At 38.7% G+C, this 22,367-nt stretch overlaps 1 protein-coding gene across 1 annotated transcript in view; it reads left to right on the top strand.

The window, feature by feature from the left end:
* Positions 1-17,463, top strand: part of SPECC1L (sperm antigen with calponin homology and coiled-coil domains 1 like) — a 62,501-nt gene extending 45,038 nt beyond the window's left edge. Inside the window, exons 14-16 of the mRNA XM_030286140.4 lie at positions 7,924-8,040; positions 8,565-8,624; positions 10,329-17,463. Of these exons, the coding sequence (XP_030142000.4) occupies positions 7,924-8,040; positions 8,565-8,624; positions 10,329-10,418 (267 nt within the window). The 3' untranslated portion in view covers positions 10,419-17,463. The remainder of the gene's footprint in view (positions 1-7,923; positions 8,041-8,564; positions 8,625-10,328) is intronic.
* The last annotated feature ends 4,904 nt before the right edge of the window (positions 17,464-22,367 follow it).

Genomic DNA, 22,367 nt, shown 5'->3' with positions numbered 1-22,367 from the left:
GTTACATTTCTTTATAAATCCTCGAACAAAGTGCAAAAATATTTTCCCATATTGTCTTGAAATGAAAGATGAATTTGACAGCTTCATTAATCTGGTTAGGAAAAGCGATATAAATTATTCCAAACTTTTCACTCTGTAGTTGTGTGCACATTCAAGAATACACTTCTGATTCTACAGATTGCTGCTTATAATTCCTTGAGTTTTATAAACACTGGTAAAAGGATAGCTTTTGAGACTTACTGTACTTCCTTCAGAACCTGCAGCAAGGTCCTCAGAAAGCACAGAGCATCTGCAGAGCCACTGCAATGCCTTCATTGAAATTGTAAGATACTATCAGGAGGTTATATTAGGTAATTCTGGGAGAAGAATAGCTTTTGCTTTAGGCACACTCATTTTTCATTCCTTTATTGTACAGGATTTTATTATTTTCAGCATCCCCTGAAATTCAGTTCTGGTTGAACACTGTTGGTGGTATTCAAATGTTTTAAACATACCCAGCACTGTATTCATTGTGAGCAGTGCTTATCCAGATTTCTGGCATCTCAATGTTATCAATAACAGATAAGGATCTTTTTTTATTTTCAATGAATCTCTGCTTCATTTTAATTTTATTTTAAAACTGTGTGTGTTCAAAACTGACTAACAGGAAGCATCAGGATAATGAACATCTCCCTTCCTCGTTCAGTCTTGGTGAAGATACTCAGCTCTTCTTCCTTCCCTGTCATCCAAGCATGGACAGGATACCCTCTTTACCTCCAGCTCTTCCTGTGTCTCACACTCTGCCACAGCTCCCTTTTCTCCCCAGCATTTCCTATCATCAGAACCGCTTTTCCTCTGTACCACTGTTGTTTTGTTTGCTTTAGCACCTGGGTGAGAGCCAGCACAAGCTTTCTGAGCTGCAGGTACATGCTGTCTGCCCAGCCCTGTGTCTCTGAGCTGCTGCAGGAGCCTCACAGAACACAAGTCCTAAATATCCCAACCTTTTCCCCTAGGAAGGGCAGTAGGTCACCTTCTATCCAGTCACCAATTTCCATCCAATATTTGCTGTAAATATAGCGGGCTAAAGGAAAGATACTTGGGGATGGAGTCTGTAACAAGTTCTAAAATGACCTGGAGGATTGTAACCATCATTTGGAAGCAAGGGAAAGAAAATAAAATATTAGAAACCTTTTCTTTCAGAATAATTATTTTCTTAATTTTGTCCTATTCATATTAAACTACCAATACTTAGGTAAAACCCTGTAAGCCAGTATTTTTCAAGAGGTGTTTAAATCACAACTGATTCATCCACTGCCAACAGTAATCACATTTTTGTCTTGTTTTCTCCCTCTCACCTGGAGGTGATGTCTCACAGCTGTAGGTCTTTATGCATAAATGCATGTAAGGTATTTATAGAAAATTATTTCAGCTGTTGGTGTTTCAGGGAAGATGGGACCATGCACCTTGAGTTACAGCTCCATTTCTAACAGAGACATGTTTGCTCCTGGCATTGCTTTGTCTTTCATCTCTGGTGTTATATTTTGCACTGGATAGTGGAAAGTAGCTAGTGAATACTAAAAAACAGTAATCACACAAGTAACCAGATAAAAATCTTAATTTCTAGAGTTTTTTGAAGGTTTACAGAGTTCTAGGTGGGCTGCCATTGGTTCAGCCTGTTGAACACCAGGTGTGGTGGAGTTGGTTTATCCTTATGAACAGGGTAAAATACTGCTGATATTTATTTAATAAAATAAATTTCTCTTCTTTAAAGAGAAAAAAACCACACCAAAGTCTGTCCTGTTTCAAAGAGAGAATATTTTCTTTACTCACAAGATACTTGTGGAGAATGCAGCACTACAGAATTGTCTGGTATAAGTGGTATGGGGTTTTTCTCAAGTAAAGTGGAAGAGAAATACCTCCTGCTTTTCTATCCCTTCTAGAAAATTGATTTCAGGCTTTTGATTAAAAGTCTTAAGTACTTACTTCTGCTTTAGAAGCTTGAAACTTTGTGAATGCTAAATAATTCAAATATGATAGTGTGGTGAAGCTCTTAATTTCAGTCCATTATAGTGGGATAAACCCTGTTAAAAAACCCTGTAAATTACTTCATTGTACACTTTTCTTGATTTATTCAAGCAAATTTGGAGGAGAATAAATGAATAGTCACCTTTAAATGCAGTTGTTAATATTTAACTGTGTTCCAAATGTTTTTTTGAGACCTCAGTAAAAAAATCAGGTTGGTGCAGAAAATGAAAATAAGAGAAGTTACTGGTGTAAAAACATGAATTACTTCATCTCTTACTATATTGTAGCTTTTAACATGCTGCCTGGATGTTGCTTGCAGGCAGGATTTCTCCTTGGAGCTGAGGTTTGGAGCATGGTGATCTGCAGAAGGTCAGTGCAGGACTAGCAGAGGCAGGTTCTCTATTAACTTCCACCCAGAGCCTGTTCAGTCCTGACACAATTGCACACAAGTTACTGAGCTGCATTGTGTTCTGGCCTGAGCAGATCTCTAAGCCATGAGAGAGGAGAGCTGCTCTCAAGATAAGCATTTAGATAAAAGAGGAGCAAATCACCTTTAGTTTTCAGATCAACAGGCACAAAATAGTTGAAATTTCATTGTGTGTTAGCTTTGCTCAGGATCTGACACTGCTGCAGAGTACAGAGCCAAGTGCTGCATTTTTCAGAGACTCCTCCTGGCTCCTCTAAAATATGTGCAGTGTCATAAAACTGTCATAAATTCCAGATATCTTCAAAGCATAAAGTAATCCCATCCAGCTGTTATGGAGCATTTACCCTGGCTGGAGCACAGCTACTTTCATTTTGAGTACACAGCTAATAAAAGTCCCAAAAAGGATGTGAGCATGCATGTTTCATGTTAAAAGAGGACCAACAAACAGGATACACACATCCTTACCCATTCTTATCTCCACCAGTATTTCAATTTATTTTCCATTTTTGTCAGCATTCTGAAAGATAATTCACTTCCAGAAGTCTGACACCAAAAAAGCAATTGTCACAAAATTGCAACAAGAACAGACTAATTTTTTTTAAGCTTTTAAAGCTTTAAGCTTTACACACTTCCTAGGTACAGATACACTTAGTGTAGCTATGTAGTACTTGTCCTTTATTTTATACAATGCTGCTTTCTGGAAAGACTTTAGCTGCAAAGACCTAATTTTTACCTCCTGTACAGATCAGAGCTACATGTCTTACAAAAACTGAATGCTATGCTCAGTGCACCTTGAAATCAAGCAGTGCTTTCATTTGTGCTTGGGCAATAGGTGTAGAATAACAAAACCAAAAGTAAAAAATGGTTCATATTCCTTTTTATTTTTAACTTATCAACACTGAGCTAGGTTATATCCTATTCAAAGTATTATACTGATTTTAAAAATGCACAAGAAAAGGACATGACTGTGCTTATGTAAGCCTGTGTTCAAATACTGACTCCAGGGTGTGCTTTCTGTGCTGTCTGGTTGATTCATCAGAGTAGTCAGGATGCCAAAACACTTCTTGCCTTGGTTTAAGATGATGCTTTAGCCAAAAATCGTTGAGTTATGGAAAGACATGCTTCCTTTTTGTGTTTGGATTGGATTCTGATACAAGAGAAATGTCAACTTGTTAGACTTAATTATGAGAAAATTTAGAATAAAATATGAAGCTGTCTGTACCTCTAAGTGTTTCAGACATTTATGTCTGAAGCTATTACTGGATTTTCTGAGAGTGATTGCTTCTTTTATGGTTCTTCTTTGTGCCAAACTGAAAAATAACGTGTTTGGTATGGAAAGAAACATTACCAGTCAGTGTGACGGTCTATATTTGCTATTACTGCCTTTCCAGAAGCTGGGATTGAAGAGGCAGTAGCTGGGACTGCTGCTAAGTCTATTCCAGAAATATTTTCATGTTCTCACCCACTGCCAGAAGCAGATAGCCACAGGTTTATGCCATGATTTGAGAGTCAGTGAATCCTGATTCAATGGAGACTGGATGGCAGTTCTGTTGTAGTTAACCTTTGTAATCTTCTGTAATGGATACTCCTTTCTATTGTGGATGTATCTTTAAAAGCTTTTAAAAGCATTTTACTAGTAATTTTCTGCAATGGGAAGAAGCCTGCCAAGGTCTGCACACTTAAACTTCAAATCTTATTTTAAGGCTTTAATATATTATAGCACAGAATTGTATTAATAGTTTTGCTTTCTCAACCCACTTATTTAATTAACTAATACAACAGAGAGATAGACACATGCTTTTATTTTCTTCATATCCTGATTCTTTTGAGAGGCAAACCAAGTTTGGATGTGGGAATGTCTCCTACTCGTGCAGAGCAATGGATGGAGATCCTGCTGAGCAGGGTGCTCCTCTGCTGGAGTTCTGATGTTCACAGTTCAGGGAGACTGAAGCTGGGGATGTGTCTAAAAAGTGATTAAAAAAGTTACTTTGTTGTTAATTTGTAACTGCAAGTTAGAAACCATGCTTTCTGTAGTTGGGTTTCTTGATGTTTGTGGGGTTTTTTAGGCCTGGAAGTTTTCTGGGGGAATAAAAAAAAGTAAGGAGTTACTGGGTTATAATAGTTAGCATCTGTTTCTTGTTTTATTTTAAAAAAGTATTTTCACTGACTTTAGAAGACCCTCTATTAATTTAGAATTATTGCAAAAAAGCAATAGGAGAAAAATTAGCAGTATGCTGGTTAAAACTGCTTTAAAATGGTGAGTTTTAGAAAAGCCATAGATTTGCAGAGATTTTAGATTGATGTTATGCAGGGCCCAATCTGTTAAACAGTGTGGAAAGTTTCATGGGGAATACTGGCTTTAGTCTTTGTTTTCTATGTTAGCTCAAGGGAATCCTCATTTTGTGGTGACTGCTCCTCCTCTGCAGTTTCCACTTCAGTGGGGGCTGGAGTCATGCTTGAAATGCTGCTTGGTTGTGGATCTACCACGTTGTTCTAATACCATCTATTTTTCACTTTATATTTTTATGTTCTGTCTCCAGAAAGTCTTACTAATTTTTAACTCTGTTGTTTACTCCTGGTTGGAAATGTCTTCCATAGATCTTTTTATGGCAATGGTCTGTTGCTTAACTTTTGTAAGAATCACCTTTTTAAAATCCATCTACCCCAAATACAGAGGTGGCTTCACTCCCATCCTACCTATTAGTCATTAATAGACAAGGGATGATAAATACCCTTCTAGTTCATTTATCTACAGAAGAGCTTTTTCCTCATTTGACAATTTATCTGAAATTATGTCCTTCAGTTGCTTTAATACTTTGTGGTCTGAAATGTCTTGAATAATTCTAGATTAGATTCCAGCAGAATTCTCTTAATAGAGCCAATTACTTAATAAAAGCAATAACAAAGAAGAAAATATGGCAGAGATTTTAGGTTGATGTTCTGTTTACCATCAATTCTTTGAGAAATAAGAGCTTAATGCAAGATTGATTTCATTACAGTGACCAAGCTGTTTCAAAAAAACCACAAGTAGTTAAAAGCATTTAGGAAATAAAATTTGCTGTATTTAAATGTGCCAGTTATGTGCTCAAAGCCCTACATGAAAAATTAAATTTTCAGTTTAAATTACAATCTGTCCCATTTCTAGATTTGTTTTTACTGTCTGACCAATATTATACTTCTTTTAGTCTGAGAGGTAATAATAATTCATAATGCTTAGAGCAATTGGAAACAGAAACCAGTCCCTTTTAATTGTTTCCTTCCGTTGTATTTAATTCAGCTTCTCTGGATACATTAAAATTCTTGGATGATAGGTTTGTTTTCTGCTTGTTGTCTTAATAATAAAAGCTGGACCCTACAAGATGATTTAGAAAAATGGGATATTCTGAGTTTGGCTTTGTTTGAGAAACAACCAAACTTGTAGGCGTACTTTGAATGGCCCTTTTCCCCCCCAGTGTTTATATTAAAAATTCAGCATTCTGTGGATACTTACTAGTAACAAAAGCAAAGGTTTTGGTTTGTATTATTGTAATGTTGAAGAGAAGACTTTTGCTTGTTGTATTTTCACTGTGGCAATGCCAGTGTACATCTTTCTCCTCCCCTTCCCACATCACTTGGTTATCTCAGGGAAAGAGGGAGAACATTTCAGCCGAGAGGTGAAAACCAGGTTTGAGTGTTTGTCCCTCAGTGGATTGTACAGCAAAGCACACATGATCATTCACACTTGATTTTAACAGCCAGCTTGGCACACAAGTCTGTGACAGAAAAACCCCCTGTCCCTACCTTTATCCATCTTACTGACAAAGATGTGAGCCTGAGGCCTCGTTGGGTACAGGGTAGGAGGAAAGACCTTTCCCAAAAGTGACTTCTGAAAATGGACACATGTAGCAATTTATTGGCTTTAACAATCTGACATATTTTCCCATTTTTTTCCCTTACAACCTCATCCTATGTTTTGCATATGTTTCCTTAATTTAAGTAACATCAAGAAAGCTTTAACTGGGCACTAATTTAAATCCAATTTCCTGTCTCTCTTGAGGAAAAAAGAGCTAGCTATTTTTTTTCCTCCCTTCATTTTTTCCCCTGTTGCTTTTGAGTTTTCCCAGCCGTGTGGCTGGAGGAAGCAGTGTGCAGAGCAGTTCCCACAGCCCGGGGGTCTCCAGCGCCTTTCCCTGTGAGCCCCAGCACGTACACTGAGCCCAGAGCCCGGCCTGCACGGGGCCACTGCCCAGCCAGAGTGCTGGAGCTGAGCAGGAAACCAGGATTTCCCTCACATTCTTCCAGAAATTGCCCAGAGTTTTGTTTTTTCCCTCTGTCGGAGGAGATTGTGGTTGTTGTTCATTTGAAGTCCGAGTGGCCTGGGCTGCCTGGCACAGAACACTGGCTCTGTGTTTTGTTCTCTGCCTTTGGACTAACCAGTTGTAGTGTCTTGTCCAAGGCAGCTGATGATGGTGACTAAATTGCTGTCAGGTGAAAGGTTGGCTCAGGTGATTGTGATCCTGCACTTCTGTCACTGGAGGTTTTAGTTGCTGCTGTTAAAACTTTGAAAACTGAGTAAGCTTCTTCTTGAGCCCAGTTAAGTGGGTTAGATATTAAAGCATATTTATATTTCTCCATGAAAGTGTAAAAGATATATGATATATTGTTGTTACCAGTTGTTTCCTAATTAAAGTTTAAACTGACTGCTATCCACTTAGCCTCTCTAACATTGTTTGACTGCCAACAGCCAAATATACAGTCATTTAAAAGGTCACTGAGGCATCTTGTTCATAACTCTTTCGGACTGGGCTGACTCTCCAATAATTTATACAGTCTCAGGAGATGCATTTACCAGTGCCACTGAGTATCCTACGGGAGCTAAAAGATCAAGAGTGCAAGACAGCAGTTTTCAATTTCAGTTTCAGTCCCAAAGATTCTCTGCTGCTGTCAGCACTAAATCTGCTGGAACATCTTATTGCCAAATTTGTTTGTGATCTTCACAGCAGTTTCTATAGAGAAATGCTTTGTTTAAAAGAGAAAATACTTTTCCCCATCATATAGATATTTTGTGTGGATATGAGTGCAGTGAAAGCAGAAAATAGGATGAACATGAGCAGAGATAGGAGCACATTGTCTGATCAAGGATTTGGATTACACATCTTTGTCTCGTTTGCTTTTCTGTCTTGGGGTGTACAGTTACACCAAATCCATTACCTTCTCTAGCACAACATTTTACAGCTTTTAACACACACTCAACCACACATTTTGCACTTTTTTTGAGGGAGGACTTTAAATTATCAGAAATTAATATATAAAATAACTGACTTTCTTATCTCTATATTATTTTGATTTCCTCTGTTAGTAGTGCAGTTCTTACCACATAACTTGGGTATTGGGCTGTCCACTTTCTCTGCCAGTTTTTTCAAAGGTATTAAAAAGAAGTATTGATGAATTGGTAGCATGTAATAATTGTTAGATTATGATTTTAATATTGCTTTAATTTTTTTCCCTTCAAGAATATTGACATCACAAACTTCAGCAGCAGCTGGAATGATGGCCTGGCTTTCTGTGCAGTTCTCCACACTTATCTCCCAGCCCATATTCCCTATCAAGAACTGAACAGCCAGGACAAGGTAAGACATCAAAAATCCCATTCCCAGGACTGCAATGCTTTACTTAACATGAGTTAATAAAGACCAGTGAACTAATTTGAGTCCTAAAAACCCCAGTGTTACTAGGATTTCCAAATCATCTCTTTGTATTCTGGTCTGCCACTGGTTAGCCCAGGATGTACAATTAATGATAATAGATCCTAAAAACAAAAGATTATTTCATTAATGCATGAAGAGGGTTTTTTTTATTTATGCTTTTCAGAGACTAAATAATCTCTTCTTTAGTATTTTATATCTCAGTTGTTCTTCACTGGCAATGATATTCAGCATTATCTTCTGAACAGGCAATTAATAAAATTTTTTACTAATTTTTGGATGATATTAAAACACATTCATTCCTATGGCTCTTTTAAATTATTGTAGTCAAATTAGATACTCCATTTGAAGTTTAAGTAGTAGCATTATTATGAACATTCTTAAGACCATTTTGTTATATTTGAAATAGTATTTCCTTGTTTTCTAACATGTTTTCATATCCCATGCAGAGAAGAAATTTCACTTTGGCTTTTCAGGCAGCTGAAAGTGTTGGCATCAAGTCCACTCTGGTAAGATTTAAATGTATATTGAATGAATTATGACCCATATATAAAAATCAAAATTACTCTATAGTCTCAAAAGATCTGGATGTTTATACTTAGAAATAGCAGCAGATGAGCTCAGCTAGAGGTTACTGCACTAAATAATGACTGAAATGCAGTCTGGTTAAGCTTTAAAAGGAAGGTTCACCAACACTTATCTCCCACTATGAAAATAAATATTCATAATCGCAGTGGATTTTTTTGAGAATTATTTGAGAATAAGATTTCAAGAATCCATTAAATCCGTCCTGTCTCTGACCTACTTCTGAATTACTCAGGATTTTTTGAACTCTGGAGTTACAAATCAAGCAATGTAATTTGTTCCTTTTTCTCAGTGTAGTGTAAGAGTTGAGATTTGCCTCTTAAGTTTAGACTTTAAATTTGTCATCATTGCAAATAGTTGTAAGATTTTTTCAGTGATGGTTTAAAAGTTGTCTTACACAAATTTTAGAATAAAAGAATTAGTTTTCAGTAGTCGAGTGTTTACTAGAACAGGAGTATTTCTAAAGGTGTGGAGTTGGGAGTATCCCAAACCCTTGTGTGTGATCACAAAAACTCAGCTGAAATGGCCATTATCAGAAATGAGATTTAAGTGATACTTTTGCAACCTAAGTTCTAACAAAGCTGCCATAGTTAGCAACTAACAGTACAACAGGGTTTTTAAAAATAACACTTTCCTTGATCCTTATCAGTGCTTTTACCCCCCAGCATTGTGTTTGCTGACAATGGCTGTGTAACTCCTGGGCTTTCGTACTTTGCCTTTGGCACTGGTTTGAGATGTGGAAGTTTTTTACCAAGTGCTGATGTAAGAATGAGATAGTGGAAAATAACTACAGAAATTCTTGCATAACTCAGCCTTAGTCCTAATGTTGGTGTCTGCCCTTCCTTTTTGTGATGTACTTCATTAAAGATACTCTAAACAGGCAAATTGAATGGAATTCAGTCTAAGTGCAAATTGCATCCATCTTAAGAGGTTTGTATCTATTTACACACCTGCATGCACACTGTGTGTGATGTGTGGGCTCATCCATATTACATGAGTGAGGGGCTAAGAAGGGTGTGAAACCTGTATGTAAACAGGAGTGGAATGCAAGTAGAAGTTATTCATTTTCTGAAGAAGGTGTTCAGCTAAAAGAACTCACAATTTCTTTCTTGAGTTCTGGAGATTCCTGCATACAAAGCTTTCAAACAGAGCCTTACAGTAAACAGAAATTACTAGGAGCTGCATCACTCTCTTTTGCTTTGTACATGTGCTGAAGAGGGTAAATGGGAGCAAATTATTATTGATGCTTAATCTGATGGGAATTTTGAATTTAGTTAATATCTGGGCCTTGATTCCATGGCTCACAGTTCCTGGGTGGGTTGTGTTGATTTGCAAGGCTGGTGCAAGGTTATGTGAACATTAAAGTCTGACTGTTGTACCAGCTGTGCTCAGTGGGGGACAGCTTGAGCATACAGCATCAGGTATTTCAGTCTTAAGTCAACAAAATAACTATCTACGGATATGCTATTCATTACATTTTGTAACTAATACCAAGATATATGGAAGAAAACAGAGCTTTCTTCATCAGTGCTTGACAGATTTACCATTCCCAGGAATGTGTGAAAACACTGCCAAATTGCTCTCAGGCTTTTCATTCCTGATTTTGACCAATCTGTTTTCTGTGACAGGACATCAATGAAATGGTGCGAACTGAGCGTCCAGACTGGCAGAATGTCATGCTGTATGTTACAGCAATTTACAAATACTTTGAAACCTGAACCCTAATCATTCAACAGATCCATGGAATACAACCAACATGAGCTACCAGGTGGAAATCTTACTGAAATGCTAATCCCCATTTCACTGAAAACTGGCAACATTTGAGTCCCCTCAAACTTCAGTGACACTATCATGGATTGCCTCAGATTGCTTCAGCTACTAAGCATGCAAACAACTGTTTAAAAGTAAGAACTTGTTGCCACAGTGCTTGGAACAACCCAAGTTATTAAGCTATTCAGATTAATTATGTAGCCTAAAGAGCCTGAACTACTTCTGTGCTGCCTTTCCAGTCAGACTTCCTGAAACTTTCTTTGCTGGGAGAGTGAGATGAATGCTTCCTCTGGCATATAGGAGAGTGAATGTACAGATAAAGCTTTGAGAAGGAAAAGGATAACATGGCATCATATTACTGAACTTTCTGTAGCATCCTGATTTCACAGACTCTGAATATTCTACCCACAGCATATGGCAGCCCCATACAGTAGAGGTCTTAACGGTAACTTAGTTAACTGCCTATACAGCTATTTTTCATCCTTTAAAATGTGCACAATATTCTAGGAAAATGAGCTTTGATTCCATGACAAATTGAGGAGAAAAGTGCTCTTGATACCTCGAAAAATCTGGCACAGAAGAAGTCTTCATTCTAAAGCTTCATTATAAGCCTACCTCCGTCACAATGATGTGGCTTTTCATCTTTATCTTATGGATTGTAAAGACTAACACATGCAGCTCCTGGCTTTCAGGGTACACTAGACTTCAAGGAATCTGTGCAAAGTCCCTGTGCTTCCACTATAACAGAAATGAATCAACGATCACCCCTTGTCTGGCTTGTTCTTTGCTCTCTTCCTGCTTTGCCTGTGCACCACACGCAGCCACCCCAGGCTTTCCTCTACAGCAATACGAGCACATGGCGTGGATATCCGTGGTAGAAGTTTGGAACTGGGATAGCATTTCTTCTGCAGAGAAGATACTCTCAATAAGATGTAATAATGAAGTAGTTTGTCTCAAAATCCAGCTTTGCCATGTTTTCTGTGTGTTTTTCGTTGGTCTTGCACATCCTCATCTGAGTGACAGAAGGTGAGATGTTCCTGGGAAGGACTATGGAGGAACTGATGTAATGTGTGTCCACCCAGTCATCTCAAATACTGCGTGGAAATGACTCACTGTCACAAGGAAGGAATTGAGAAACTTTAGTCTGCTCAACTTCTTTTTCTTTCTGAAAATGTACCTGAATTCATTTAGCAGCTCTTGGGCAAAAGAGTTTAAGTGCCTTAGCTATCACTGAGTTGATATGTCCTGGCACTTCAGGGCCTGCTGTGGAATGTTAATGGCTCCCAATGGTTTCATGGCTCCATTTGTCACGAGCTGTTTGTTGTAATCTTGTTTGTCAAATCCAGGGGAGACTTCACTCTGTCATTGCTTCTGCCTCTTGCTTTTCAGAACACTTTACAGCAGTTCAGCCGTGGAACATCTCATTAATATTAAGCAGAAGCTGACTTGAGCAGTGAGTTCTGTAACAGCTGCTATTTATAAGCACAGGCTCTTTCAGCAGTAACCCCATTGTAAAGAAAATAAATCTGTTCTATGGTGCTCTTACGACTGTTAAGGACAGTTTGAATGTCATAGATGTTAACCCAGTGAATGCAACTGTGCTTGGCATCTGTGAAACTTCTTCATGGTAAAAAAGCACAGATTTAACTCAAAAGTATTGCCAAATCCAAACCCCCATCATCTGAAGAACATAGCTGACATGAAGAGTCATAATTCAGCATGTCTCTAGCATTGTATAAGAATACACATTTACACTGATATGTGCCTGTGAGAATTATGGAACTTTGCAAAATAACTACTTAACCTGTGCTGAGGGCCTTTGGAGAAGTTTTCAGAGCAGTGGTGTCTCAAACATTCTTGCAGCTCTTTAGAACTAGAAGTAGAGACCCTCAGATTATTAACTGGTGCATTTGAAGAGCCAGCATAATCTAAAGACAATTGTTACAAGCGAGGTTTCAAGTGAAAGAGCTTCATTAATAGATTTTAATAAAAGTCTGAAATGCATTTTCCTCTCCTCTATATTTCTTCAAATTTTTTTTTTACTTCATTGGTTTCAATAAGAATAGTTGTAGTGGAAATACACATTATTTCTGTCTTGCTTTCTATCTCCTATTATTAAATTCCAGATTTTGCCAATCAGTGTTTAGAAACCCTTCTGTTTATCCTCTGAATGGATATCCTTATCTATGATTGTCTTATTCATTGCCTTAGAGTTAAAAAATAATATTTTTCTAATGAAAAGGATAGCATTTCTTGATCTAAATTAACTGATCACATATTTTGGTGAGGTAATTCGAGCTTTGAGCTGATTTTTTTTCTGTCCAATGGTCATCTTCATTTACCTGGAATGTTGTCAGAGTCCTTAACTGCAATAACCCTGAGAGTGTCACCATTTGTCAAAGGAGAAATCATGTTTGCCAGATCCCTTCTGTTAAAAACATGAACTGCTGGTCTTCAGAAAGGAAGAGAGAGAAAAGCTAGCAGTAATTATAACAGGGATCTTGTTATGAACTTCAGAGCTCTGTGAACTTCTTCTTAGCGTCATCTGTCTGATAGAACTCTGTGAATCCAGCCCAGGAACCCTGGGCTTCAGGAAGAGGTTTTTGTGTCCTGATGTATCTGAGCCTTTACAGGAGAGGTGCTGCACAGCTGCCCAGTGGAAGGAATGAAGCAATGGAAGAGCTAAAGCAAACACAATGCCCTGCTGCACTCCAAAGTGTGGCTTTTTCTGAAGGTTCAAACCACATTCAGTTGCTCAAGAGGAAAAATAGCAGTAGCCCTTCTGGGTGTGGAATAAATATACTGTTGTGTTTTGTTTCTGTTCATAGTTAATCCTGAAACACCCTGTTTTTTTGTTCATGTCAAATGCAGGTTTATGCTGATTTACTTCCCTTCTAATCCAGAAGATATTTCTGAATGTACTGAAAATATTTTGTCATCCATTTGTGTTTTACTATGTGCCTTGCAATTGCCTGTGCTTTAGCATCAGGGTTACTCATGGCCAGCTGTGGCCAGGGTGGGCAACAGGATGGAGCTGTGGGACATCCTGATGCAGGTACAGCTGTGTCATCCTCTGGATCCTGTGGATGGAAACAATTCCATAGGTGTTACACTAGATTTGGTTTTCAGTTGGTTTTGTTTAATCCAGTTTGATTTGGCTGCTTGTTTAAATAGAAACACTAATTTAGTATTTCCACTGTGAATCTCTGGCCCTCATAAAAATATCTTATTCCCATGCCTCTGAAAAACAGTGAAATTTTTACTTTTAAATTTGTGTTTGTGGATAGTTTGTCCAGAGTATAGTATATAATTGTGACATATTCTGATTTAAAGGTAGATTTTTGTCTCTTTTGCATAAAATATATTCTTTGAGTTACATGTAGTGTTTATGATAATTTTTTGTCTCCAACTTTATGAAACATTTCCACTGTTTGTGTTTTTCTGTAATGTCCATCATTGTGTCTTAGAAGGGCCTTAATTTGCCAGAGCTAAATGAACTCTGCTTCAATTTATTGGTGTAAACTCCTATTCATGTCCCTGGCAGAGGTGATGCTGTGGTTTTAGGTGCATGAGGAGAAGTAAATTGCAGCCCTTCTGTAATGGTGCAGTGCAGTGGTTTGAGCTGCTCAGGATCTGCCTTGTGAATGGTGTAGCTGTGACATTGGAGTCTCATTTCTCTTACTGATCTCACTGTTAAGTTCTTAGCTATTTTCTCAGTTTCAGCACTTCAGATATTTGGGTTCATTTGCATCACCAGAAGATTACTTTCACTCAATTCAATTTCTGTACTGATTTGGCCCAGGGCACAATTTTTATTCCAGCCTAGTTTTAACCAATATTATTTGGGAAGCTGGAGATTTGGAGAACTTGTGGGTGTTTTTCTTCCTGCCTATGCCTAGTCTGGGGGCACTGCATGCTGTCCAGGTGGTGTGTGACAGTTCCTTCCAAAGGCTGACGTGATGCAGGTACACCTTTAAACTGTGTTCCTGTGGTGACTTCACTTCTTGTTTGCCTCATGCAACTAACACAGTCCCCAAAAAAGGAGCTCCTAAGGGGCAAAATTCTCCTGGGAAGGAATCCAGTTCTACATCTTCATGCTACTTTTTGTCTATAAGTGAGTTGTGCTGAGGTGGTCTAGAAAGAGGACCTTAAAATAGTCGTGTTCATGGATGGACTGAGTTAACTGTATGGTTTGTTTGTGGTCATTCCTTGACTTGGTAAATATTTATTTCTGTTTGGTTTTTATGTTCTGCTGAGATCTATTTCTGCAACTCCTTTCTTTAAGCTACCATTAGTGTATCCCTTTCTTTAGGCTGATCTGAACTAGTTTGAGACATTGCTTGGTGAGAAGTGCTATTAAAGTGTCTTCGTCAGCCACGAGCGCTGGACGTGCCATTGTGCTTTCCCAAGTTAGTGTGTGTTGACTGGCAAAACACAGACAGCTCTTAATACATTCAATTGTCCCTATTTAGAAAGGTATTTTTAATAGTGTTTCTGCTTTCACAGGAGAGTGGCTGGGTGGGTTTTAAATTACTGTGTGGCTTGCTGTGTCCCTCCTTCATCTAAGGTTCTTCTGTTGTGTTCCCTGATTTCAGAATGAGTCTTGTAGTACACTCTATAATTATCTAACCCAAGATGTTAGAATCTGGAATATGTAGCAAGTATGCTGTGGATAATTAATGCTAAATAACTTAAAAGGTCAAGATTTGTATAGTTCTGATTTCTGCTAATTGATACAAGTCTTTTTTTCCTTCTGTTTTTGCTACACTTGCCAGTTGTTTGGATGCAACACCCTTGAACTCCATTTGACAAAGCCACTGTCCTGATCTCCTTGAGCTAATTCATTCTGGGATATTAGAATTATTTCCTTCCAGTGAAACTTTAGTAAAACCTGTGAATACCAGAGGACTTCCTTCCAACTGACATTAGCTTTTGCTTGGAATATTCCTCACCCAAAGGCCCCTGTCTGCCTCAGAGTTGCACGTAAGCTTCCCATCAGTCCCAGCAGGACTTGGATGCAGAGCAGGAGGGTAAACTGGCAGAATATTACAGCAGCCTGATGCAATTAAGCTAGTTTCATTTGAATCCCCTATTTTCAGGGGTTTTCAGTTTAGGCAAAATCGTTTACCGAAAGCTGAAATGTGGCCTGTTAGTTCTCCACTGGGAAGTATGCCTCTGTTTAATAATATTTTTATGAGACTGTATTTATGGAAATGGAAAGAAAAATGTCATAAAGCTAGTTTTGTTGCACTATTCTAAGGCTTTTATATTTTGCATAGTTCTAGAATATGAGGAAGTTGCTTGGGGAAGTAAGGCTTGGAACCTGCTCAGCCCCAGCATAGCAACATATGATGTGCTTTTTTACCTAGTGATCCATGTATTATTTTAATTGCATGTAACTGGTGTATTTATATGGTAGTGAGGGAGCCCAGCAGACATTTCCTGCTGCACAGGAGCCATTGGCAGTCCCAGTTCCACAGTTCATGAACTGACCTCTTCTGACTGTGGACTGCACTTGCAATAATGAAATAGTCCATCCTTGATTCTGAGCTCTTTCAACAAATGAGGAAAACAGGGCTCTTTTTTCCTTTCTCTCTCTCTCTCTATTTTTTTTTCTTTTTTTTTGTTCCATTGTTGAAATTTCTCTGGAGGCTTTTAATGGTTTCCAATTATTGCATATGTTAATTTAGGATGGTTACTTGGAAATCCATTCATCTAGGAGGGCACAAATACATATAACGTTCTCAAGTAATTAATCCTTGTAACTTACATTTCACTTTGATAGAAACTTTTGGTTTTATGTGTATTGTAAGGTTAATTTTTCTGTCTATAAGTAGCACTTTTATATGTATCTGAAGGGTTTTTTTGAACAGAAATGTGGTTTTTTTCTGTATATTATCTAATGGAAAGAAAGTATAACACTACTAAACAAGGCATAGAGTAGTTTGCCTCCAGACTGTAAGTTCACTTTAGGTCAGTAATGATCGAGAGTTGTTCAGTGTATCTGAAATAAATCAGTGATCCCATTTACTACTGGACAGCTCTCCTGATCAAACCCAGAAGGGCATTAATTGGTACCCTCCACCTCTTGGACGAGGGTACTTCCAGTTCAGGTGTGAGGCAGAACTGACAGAAGTGTGATGAGCCTTGGACTTGGTGGAAGAGCAGAATTTTATTGATGCCTCAGTCTGACTTCGCAGCACTATGCTGATAAGGACTAACCTTGTTTGAGATGACACTGCAGCCAGTAATGATATCTCCTAAATAGCTTATTTAAAGCTCACTTTCCATGGCCTTTAAAGATGCTATAAACCCCAGTGATTCTAAAAGCTCTTCTCATCCTTCCAGCTTTTCTGATTTGTATTGGTTTTACTCTTCCTTGAAACACAGCTGTTGTTTGTCAGTCTGTGTATGGGTTTAGAAGTTCCTCCAGACAAGTGCAAGTACTTTGCTTTTTCCAGAACCCTTTTGAATAGTTTACACATCTTACATAGAGAGAGGCTTTGCATAAATGTACAGATATACCCACATGCACATGTCTAAGTGTGTGTGTACAGAAATGTGCTCCTGCAGGTTCTGAATAACATGGAACGTGTTTCAACAAGTGCTTATGTCTTGAATACTTAGGCTGGTGTTTTAGTGTATATATTTAAATGGCAAGGAGGAAAAGACATTTTGTTTGATTCTGATTACAGCTGAGAAATACAGCTTTGAGGAAAAATTGAATGAGTGTTCCAATTGTATTTCACCCTGTTTGTGGTTTGAAAGACCCAAGTTGGTAATGATTGGAACTTCAGAAATCAGCAAGCCTGTGTTAAGCTAAACCTCTTGGAGGACCCAATATGCTTTCAGTTTGCAAGGACCACTAAAGACCTGGGCATTTACTTTCTCCATAACGTATTCTGTATGAGTATTTAGTATGTATGCCTTCAATTTGCCAATGTTGCCATGTTTTCTTCTTAATTATTCATGAAATAAAGGTTGCAAATAGGAGACTGTGTGTGTGTTTTCTTGGGTAAAGGCCTGCACAGGGGCTGTTCTCAGGCTGAGTCTGGCACTGCTTTCTCAGGAGTGGTGGAGGTGAGGAGCGTGTGCCAAGGGCTTGTGTGCACATAACCTCAGGATTTTTTTGGAAATCATATCTCTCTTGGGGTACCAGCAGCCTCTACCCCCAAAGGGTTTTAGGTGATAAGGCAGTGACTACTTCAGATAAGAGAGACATGTTTAAGGCATCTGCTTAGCCTGTATTGTTCTAGAGAAGGAAATTGCAGAGGATATGTTCCGTTTAGGCAACTTCAGTAATGCATTGCAGGATTAGAATTACTTAAATGTTACTTAACCCAGCCCAAGTAAGGCACTTGTGTGCTCACCCCCTCTGTGTCTCTAAAGAAGCTGGGCTGGAGAGAAGCTGGGGGCTTAATCCCTAGAACAGTTCAGACTGTTGAAAGCAGAAGCCTAAACACAGATTTTTCCAGGTGAAACTAAAGCTTAGAACACCTTAAACCTGGTTTGGTCTCAAATCATCCTGGTTGGTAGCTGTTTTCAAGTGCTGGTTTAGAGCTTTAATTTCAAGTGCTCTGGAATGAATTGGATCCAGAGCTTTAGAATGAGCTCCTAATTATTATAAATGCTGTTCTGAAAGGCACTGGCTAGTAAAGGTATTTTAATTTTACTTTTTTTTTCCCCCAAGATTTTGTGTGGTGTTTTCTGACTGTCCAGCAATCCAGGAAAGTCTTTGTCTCAGTAATGTTATTTTGCAAGAAAGTGTCTTGTTTCTCCTTTCTTGAGGTGAAATATTCTCCATGAGAACTCCTTGCAGTCCTTCCTGCAGTGTCTGGAGCTGCTGGAGGTGTGTAGTTGAAGAACATGCCTGATTTAAGAAAATGTTTTCGTTCTTAAAATGAATTTCTATCCTGTTTTTAAGCATGGATCTTCAGTTTTCACACTTCTTTTGCAAATAAATGTTTCAGAAGTGTTTTGTAGTAGACTCATGTCAGAAAACAGATGTTCTTTTCTGTAGCAAGCACATGGCAGCTCCATGGAAGGGACTGCTGCACGTGCAGTGGGCACCTGGAGGGCAGGGCATGGCCAGGCCTGAGGGATGCTAAAACTGCAGGGTCTGCACAGTCTGTAGAGCTGCAACTTTTCTTTCCCATATCCATTGAAATAATGTTCCCTCCCCAGAGTATTTTCATGGATTGTCTTCCAAGCTGTCGCTAAAAAATTTTGTTAAAAATGTGAAACCAGCTCCATAAGTGTGTCTAAGTTGAATATAATAAAATTGGTTCATTAATTTTTAAGATCTTACTGTAAGGAAAAGCTGCAGCTATATGGAATAGTGAAATAAATACCTCAGAAGCAACAGCAGTATAATATTCCATTGTGTTAAATCACAAAAAAAGCTGATATTGGAGTCATGGTTTTTCTGCAGTTAAATTCTGTGGAGGAACTAGGTTAGCAACAGACCTTCTGCTGAAATTGTGCTAAAGGGTTTCACAACTGCTTTGTTCGACAGAAGGGACTTGGATTAAATCATGGCTGTTGCAGAGAGTTTTACAAAGGGCAGAGATCAGAGGAGCTCACAAGAGGTGCATTATTAGCACACAGAATTATTTTAGAGGATACCCTTATCATTGAAGGTGAACTCCTTTCTAAGTTTTCTTATGACCTAGGAAGGTATTTGCAACCCGTAGTTACTGGTAGAAATAAAAAAATGTGAATTCCTGCTTGGTGCTGCAGCCCAGCACCTTGAATGGGCAGGCTGGCTAAATTGTGTTTCTGTTCCTGGCAGCTCAAGATTAGAAGAGCATTTATGTCTAATTAAATATTTTTATTCATGTCATTTCTATTAGAAGAGTTGAATTGAGACTTCTCCCATGCAAGTCTTTGTTCAGAAAAAAACATTGGCTGTGAATTTTTAAAGAAGCAGATGAGGGAGTGGTGCTACCAGTTCTAATCCAGGTTAAGGCTTTTATTAGCCTTTGTCTGCTGTTTCCTCTGTGTCACCATTGTTTAACCCTTTCTGTAGGACTGAATTTCTGTATATTAAATGTCCTATTTGAAAAATATGATGTTGACCTTTCTTAAATGGTCTTTTTCCTTCAGGATTTTCAGTTCTTTGGAACCTTCTTAATCTCCTTATGAAAATATGGTGGCACACAGTAGTGTCTCATCACAGTAGTTTTGCTCTTCAACATCTGCATTGGTTCTATAGTGTGGGGCACTATTTGTGCTTCTCCCCAGTGCTGTGCGTAGCTCACTCCCTTGTTTATGTCCTTAAACCATTTTAGGCTCTCTCCTCACGCCAGAAGCCTAAAAGTTAAGCTCTTAAAAATTAAAGAAACTTGAGAAGGAGACATAACAGTCTGGAGACAACTTCACTGAGCTGTTGACAATATCATATTTTTCAAAAATAAATATCCCACAGAGCACCAAAATGCCACTGTGTTGTGTTAAGGCTGTGTGTCTGTGGGGCCACACTCAGAGTCCATGGGCTGCACCAGGGCACAGCCAGGGCTGTCTCTGCAAAATCACAGCTTTGCATTGTCAGCTTTGCAGGTCAGGAGCTGCAAAAAACGCCCCTCCAAAAATGCCTGCTCTGAGAAATTAATACAGCTGGACTTTGGTCTGGGCAGAACAAAACGTAAAAGGAGGGTTTGGTGCCCTTCTGCTCTTGGCCAGAGGCACAGCTGGCATTGAAATGGGGTGCTAAAACATGAGCTCAGCTCTATAACCTCTGAAGTTGTGTCGTTTTGCACCAACATTTCCAGCACACGCTCTTCCCTAGCAGGGAGTGGTGGGGAGCAGGGTCAGCAGCCACTTTCTGTCTCCAGTTTGTGTTGTGACAAACCTGGCTTATACACAATGTCTATTTTGTAGGGTTAAATAAGGGTTACCCTCTCATTGCTCCTCAGAATAAAATGAGAATAGTTCAAGTGAAGAAGAATGAAGTGACTTCTGCTGGGCCTTTCAACTCCAACAGTTCATTTATTGTGTAAAGGTAAGTTATATTTTAGCTGTTGCTCTGCAGCTCCCACATGATGATTCATGCTACCAGTTTTTCTTCTATTAATAGTTTACAGAGAGTGCTTAAATTTAGATTGAATTCCATCTCATAGTCTGTCATGCTGGATAGCATTGAGAGAAATAAAGCCACAGTCTGTTTGGGCAGTGTCTTTTACAGAGAGTAGTCAACTCCTGACATGAAATTACTGAAAATCTTTCATTCCTGACCCAGACTGGATTCAGACTGTGCTGGGTACATGGTTTGCATTTCCCTGTGAGGGCAAATCTTACCTTGACTTCAGCTTCTTTTCCTTAAGCCTCTGGTAAAAGCTGAACTCCTCTGTGCTGGAATTGAACAGTTGGTGCAAAAAGGCTTCGGTCTCTGACGCGGGAGTCAGAGATTTCATTATGATTTTAGCCATGGGCATTGCTAGCATGATTCTGCATTTGTAACTTTGTTAAAGGAGACACTCTTCAGAAAAACTGAGCTTTTCCCAATGTTGACTTTAAAAATGCTGTCAAATATTTAATGTTGAACAATGTCTGTGAAATAATCACATATATGCAAACACACATACAGATTTCTATTTTATATATATATATATATATATATATATATATATATATATTTATATAAAATCTGTCTTTAATGTTGAAGGATTTGCTGGTGTATCCAAAGGTCCTCCAGTAACTTTGTCCTCATCCCTTCTTTTAGACTAACTCAAGTGTCTTTCACTGCTTTTGAGGAGATTCAGGCAGTATTTGTGGGAATGGAATATATACAAGTCAGAACACACCATTTTAAATGTCTTGTTTGACAACATTGAACATGTGTGCTAATGCAACACTCAGTTTGATGTTCTTGGCAAAATATACATCCCTTAAATGTAATTTTGCACATATTAAATAATTCAGTCTGGTTAGAAAGAAAAATTTCAATACAGAGAAGATCTTCAAAACTGATAAAGCATTAATTTCTTTGTAAAGACAAATAATCTTTCTGTTTGAAATAAAATTAATTCTTCCAGATTCTGTCCTAGGCAAACTGATCATTTTCACTCCTCCACGTGGAAGCCTCAGTACCTGGGTACGATTTTCTGCTTCCCAGGGTGGCAGGCTGTGTTTGGTTATGAGTCTGTTTTGTGTTCCAGGGATATCCCTGATGTGCCCAAGGTGTCACTCAGGCAGTGCCAGCAAAGAGAAGGGTGAGTTTCTCAATAGGTCTCAATATTTTCTCAATAGGTTTCTCAATGAGGTTTTTATTTACTTTGCTCTCACCTTTTTTGGAATAAGCATTTCAAGGGTTCTACACAGGCTTTCTAGCGTTTACTGCTTGAGCTGAGTTCCTAAATCTGAGGAGTGCAAATATTCTTATCACCACTTTTCAGCTGCCCAAAACTCAGGAGTTTGGCTTGTTCAGGGAGACAGTGAACAGGATGTCACTGCAGCTCTGCTTTCCAGGAATGAGAAAGTCTATCTTGGCTGCACATGGGAGAATCAGAAAATTTAATTCCTGTCTTTGCAGTCCTGGACTCCTTTCAGCTCAGAGCTGGCTCTGAATGTGTGGCAGCCCCCCTCCATGGCTGTGGGGGCTGCTGGAAGCTGTTTTGTTTCCAGGAGGTTTCAGCCTGTCTCTTCATGTCATCCCTTCTCAAACTGTGCCAAGGCACAGCACTCACAGCAGTGCTGGTTTATTCTCCAAAGTGACCAAGGGAAGTTGCACTCTGTGGTGCTGCCATCCGTGCATTTATTATAAAAAAACAAAGGAAATATTAAATAGCTCTTTGTATTCCTTACTGTCAATTTACTGGCACTGGTAAGGGAGGGCATAAGTAGAAATATCCAGAGGTAAGGACAGTGCACATGGAATATGCACAGGAATTATGGTCTGC

This window comes from Taeniopygia guttata, chromosome 15 (genome assembly GCF_048771995.1).
Source record: "Taeniopygia guttata chromosome 15, bTaeGut7.mat, whole genome shotgun sequence".
In the NCBI taxonomy this organism is placed as follows: domain Eukaryota; kingdom Metazoa; phylum Chordata; class Aves; order Passeriformes; family Estrildidae; genus Taeniopygia; species Taeniopygia guttata.
This window is presented reverse-complemented; position numbering and strand designations above follow the sequence as displayed.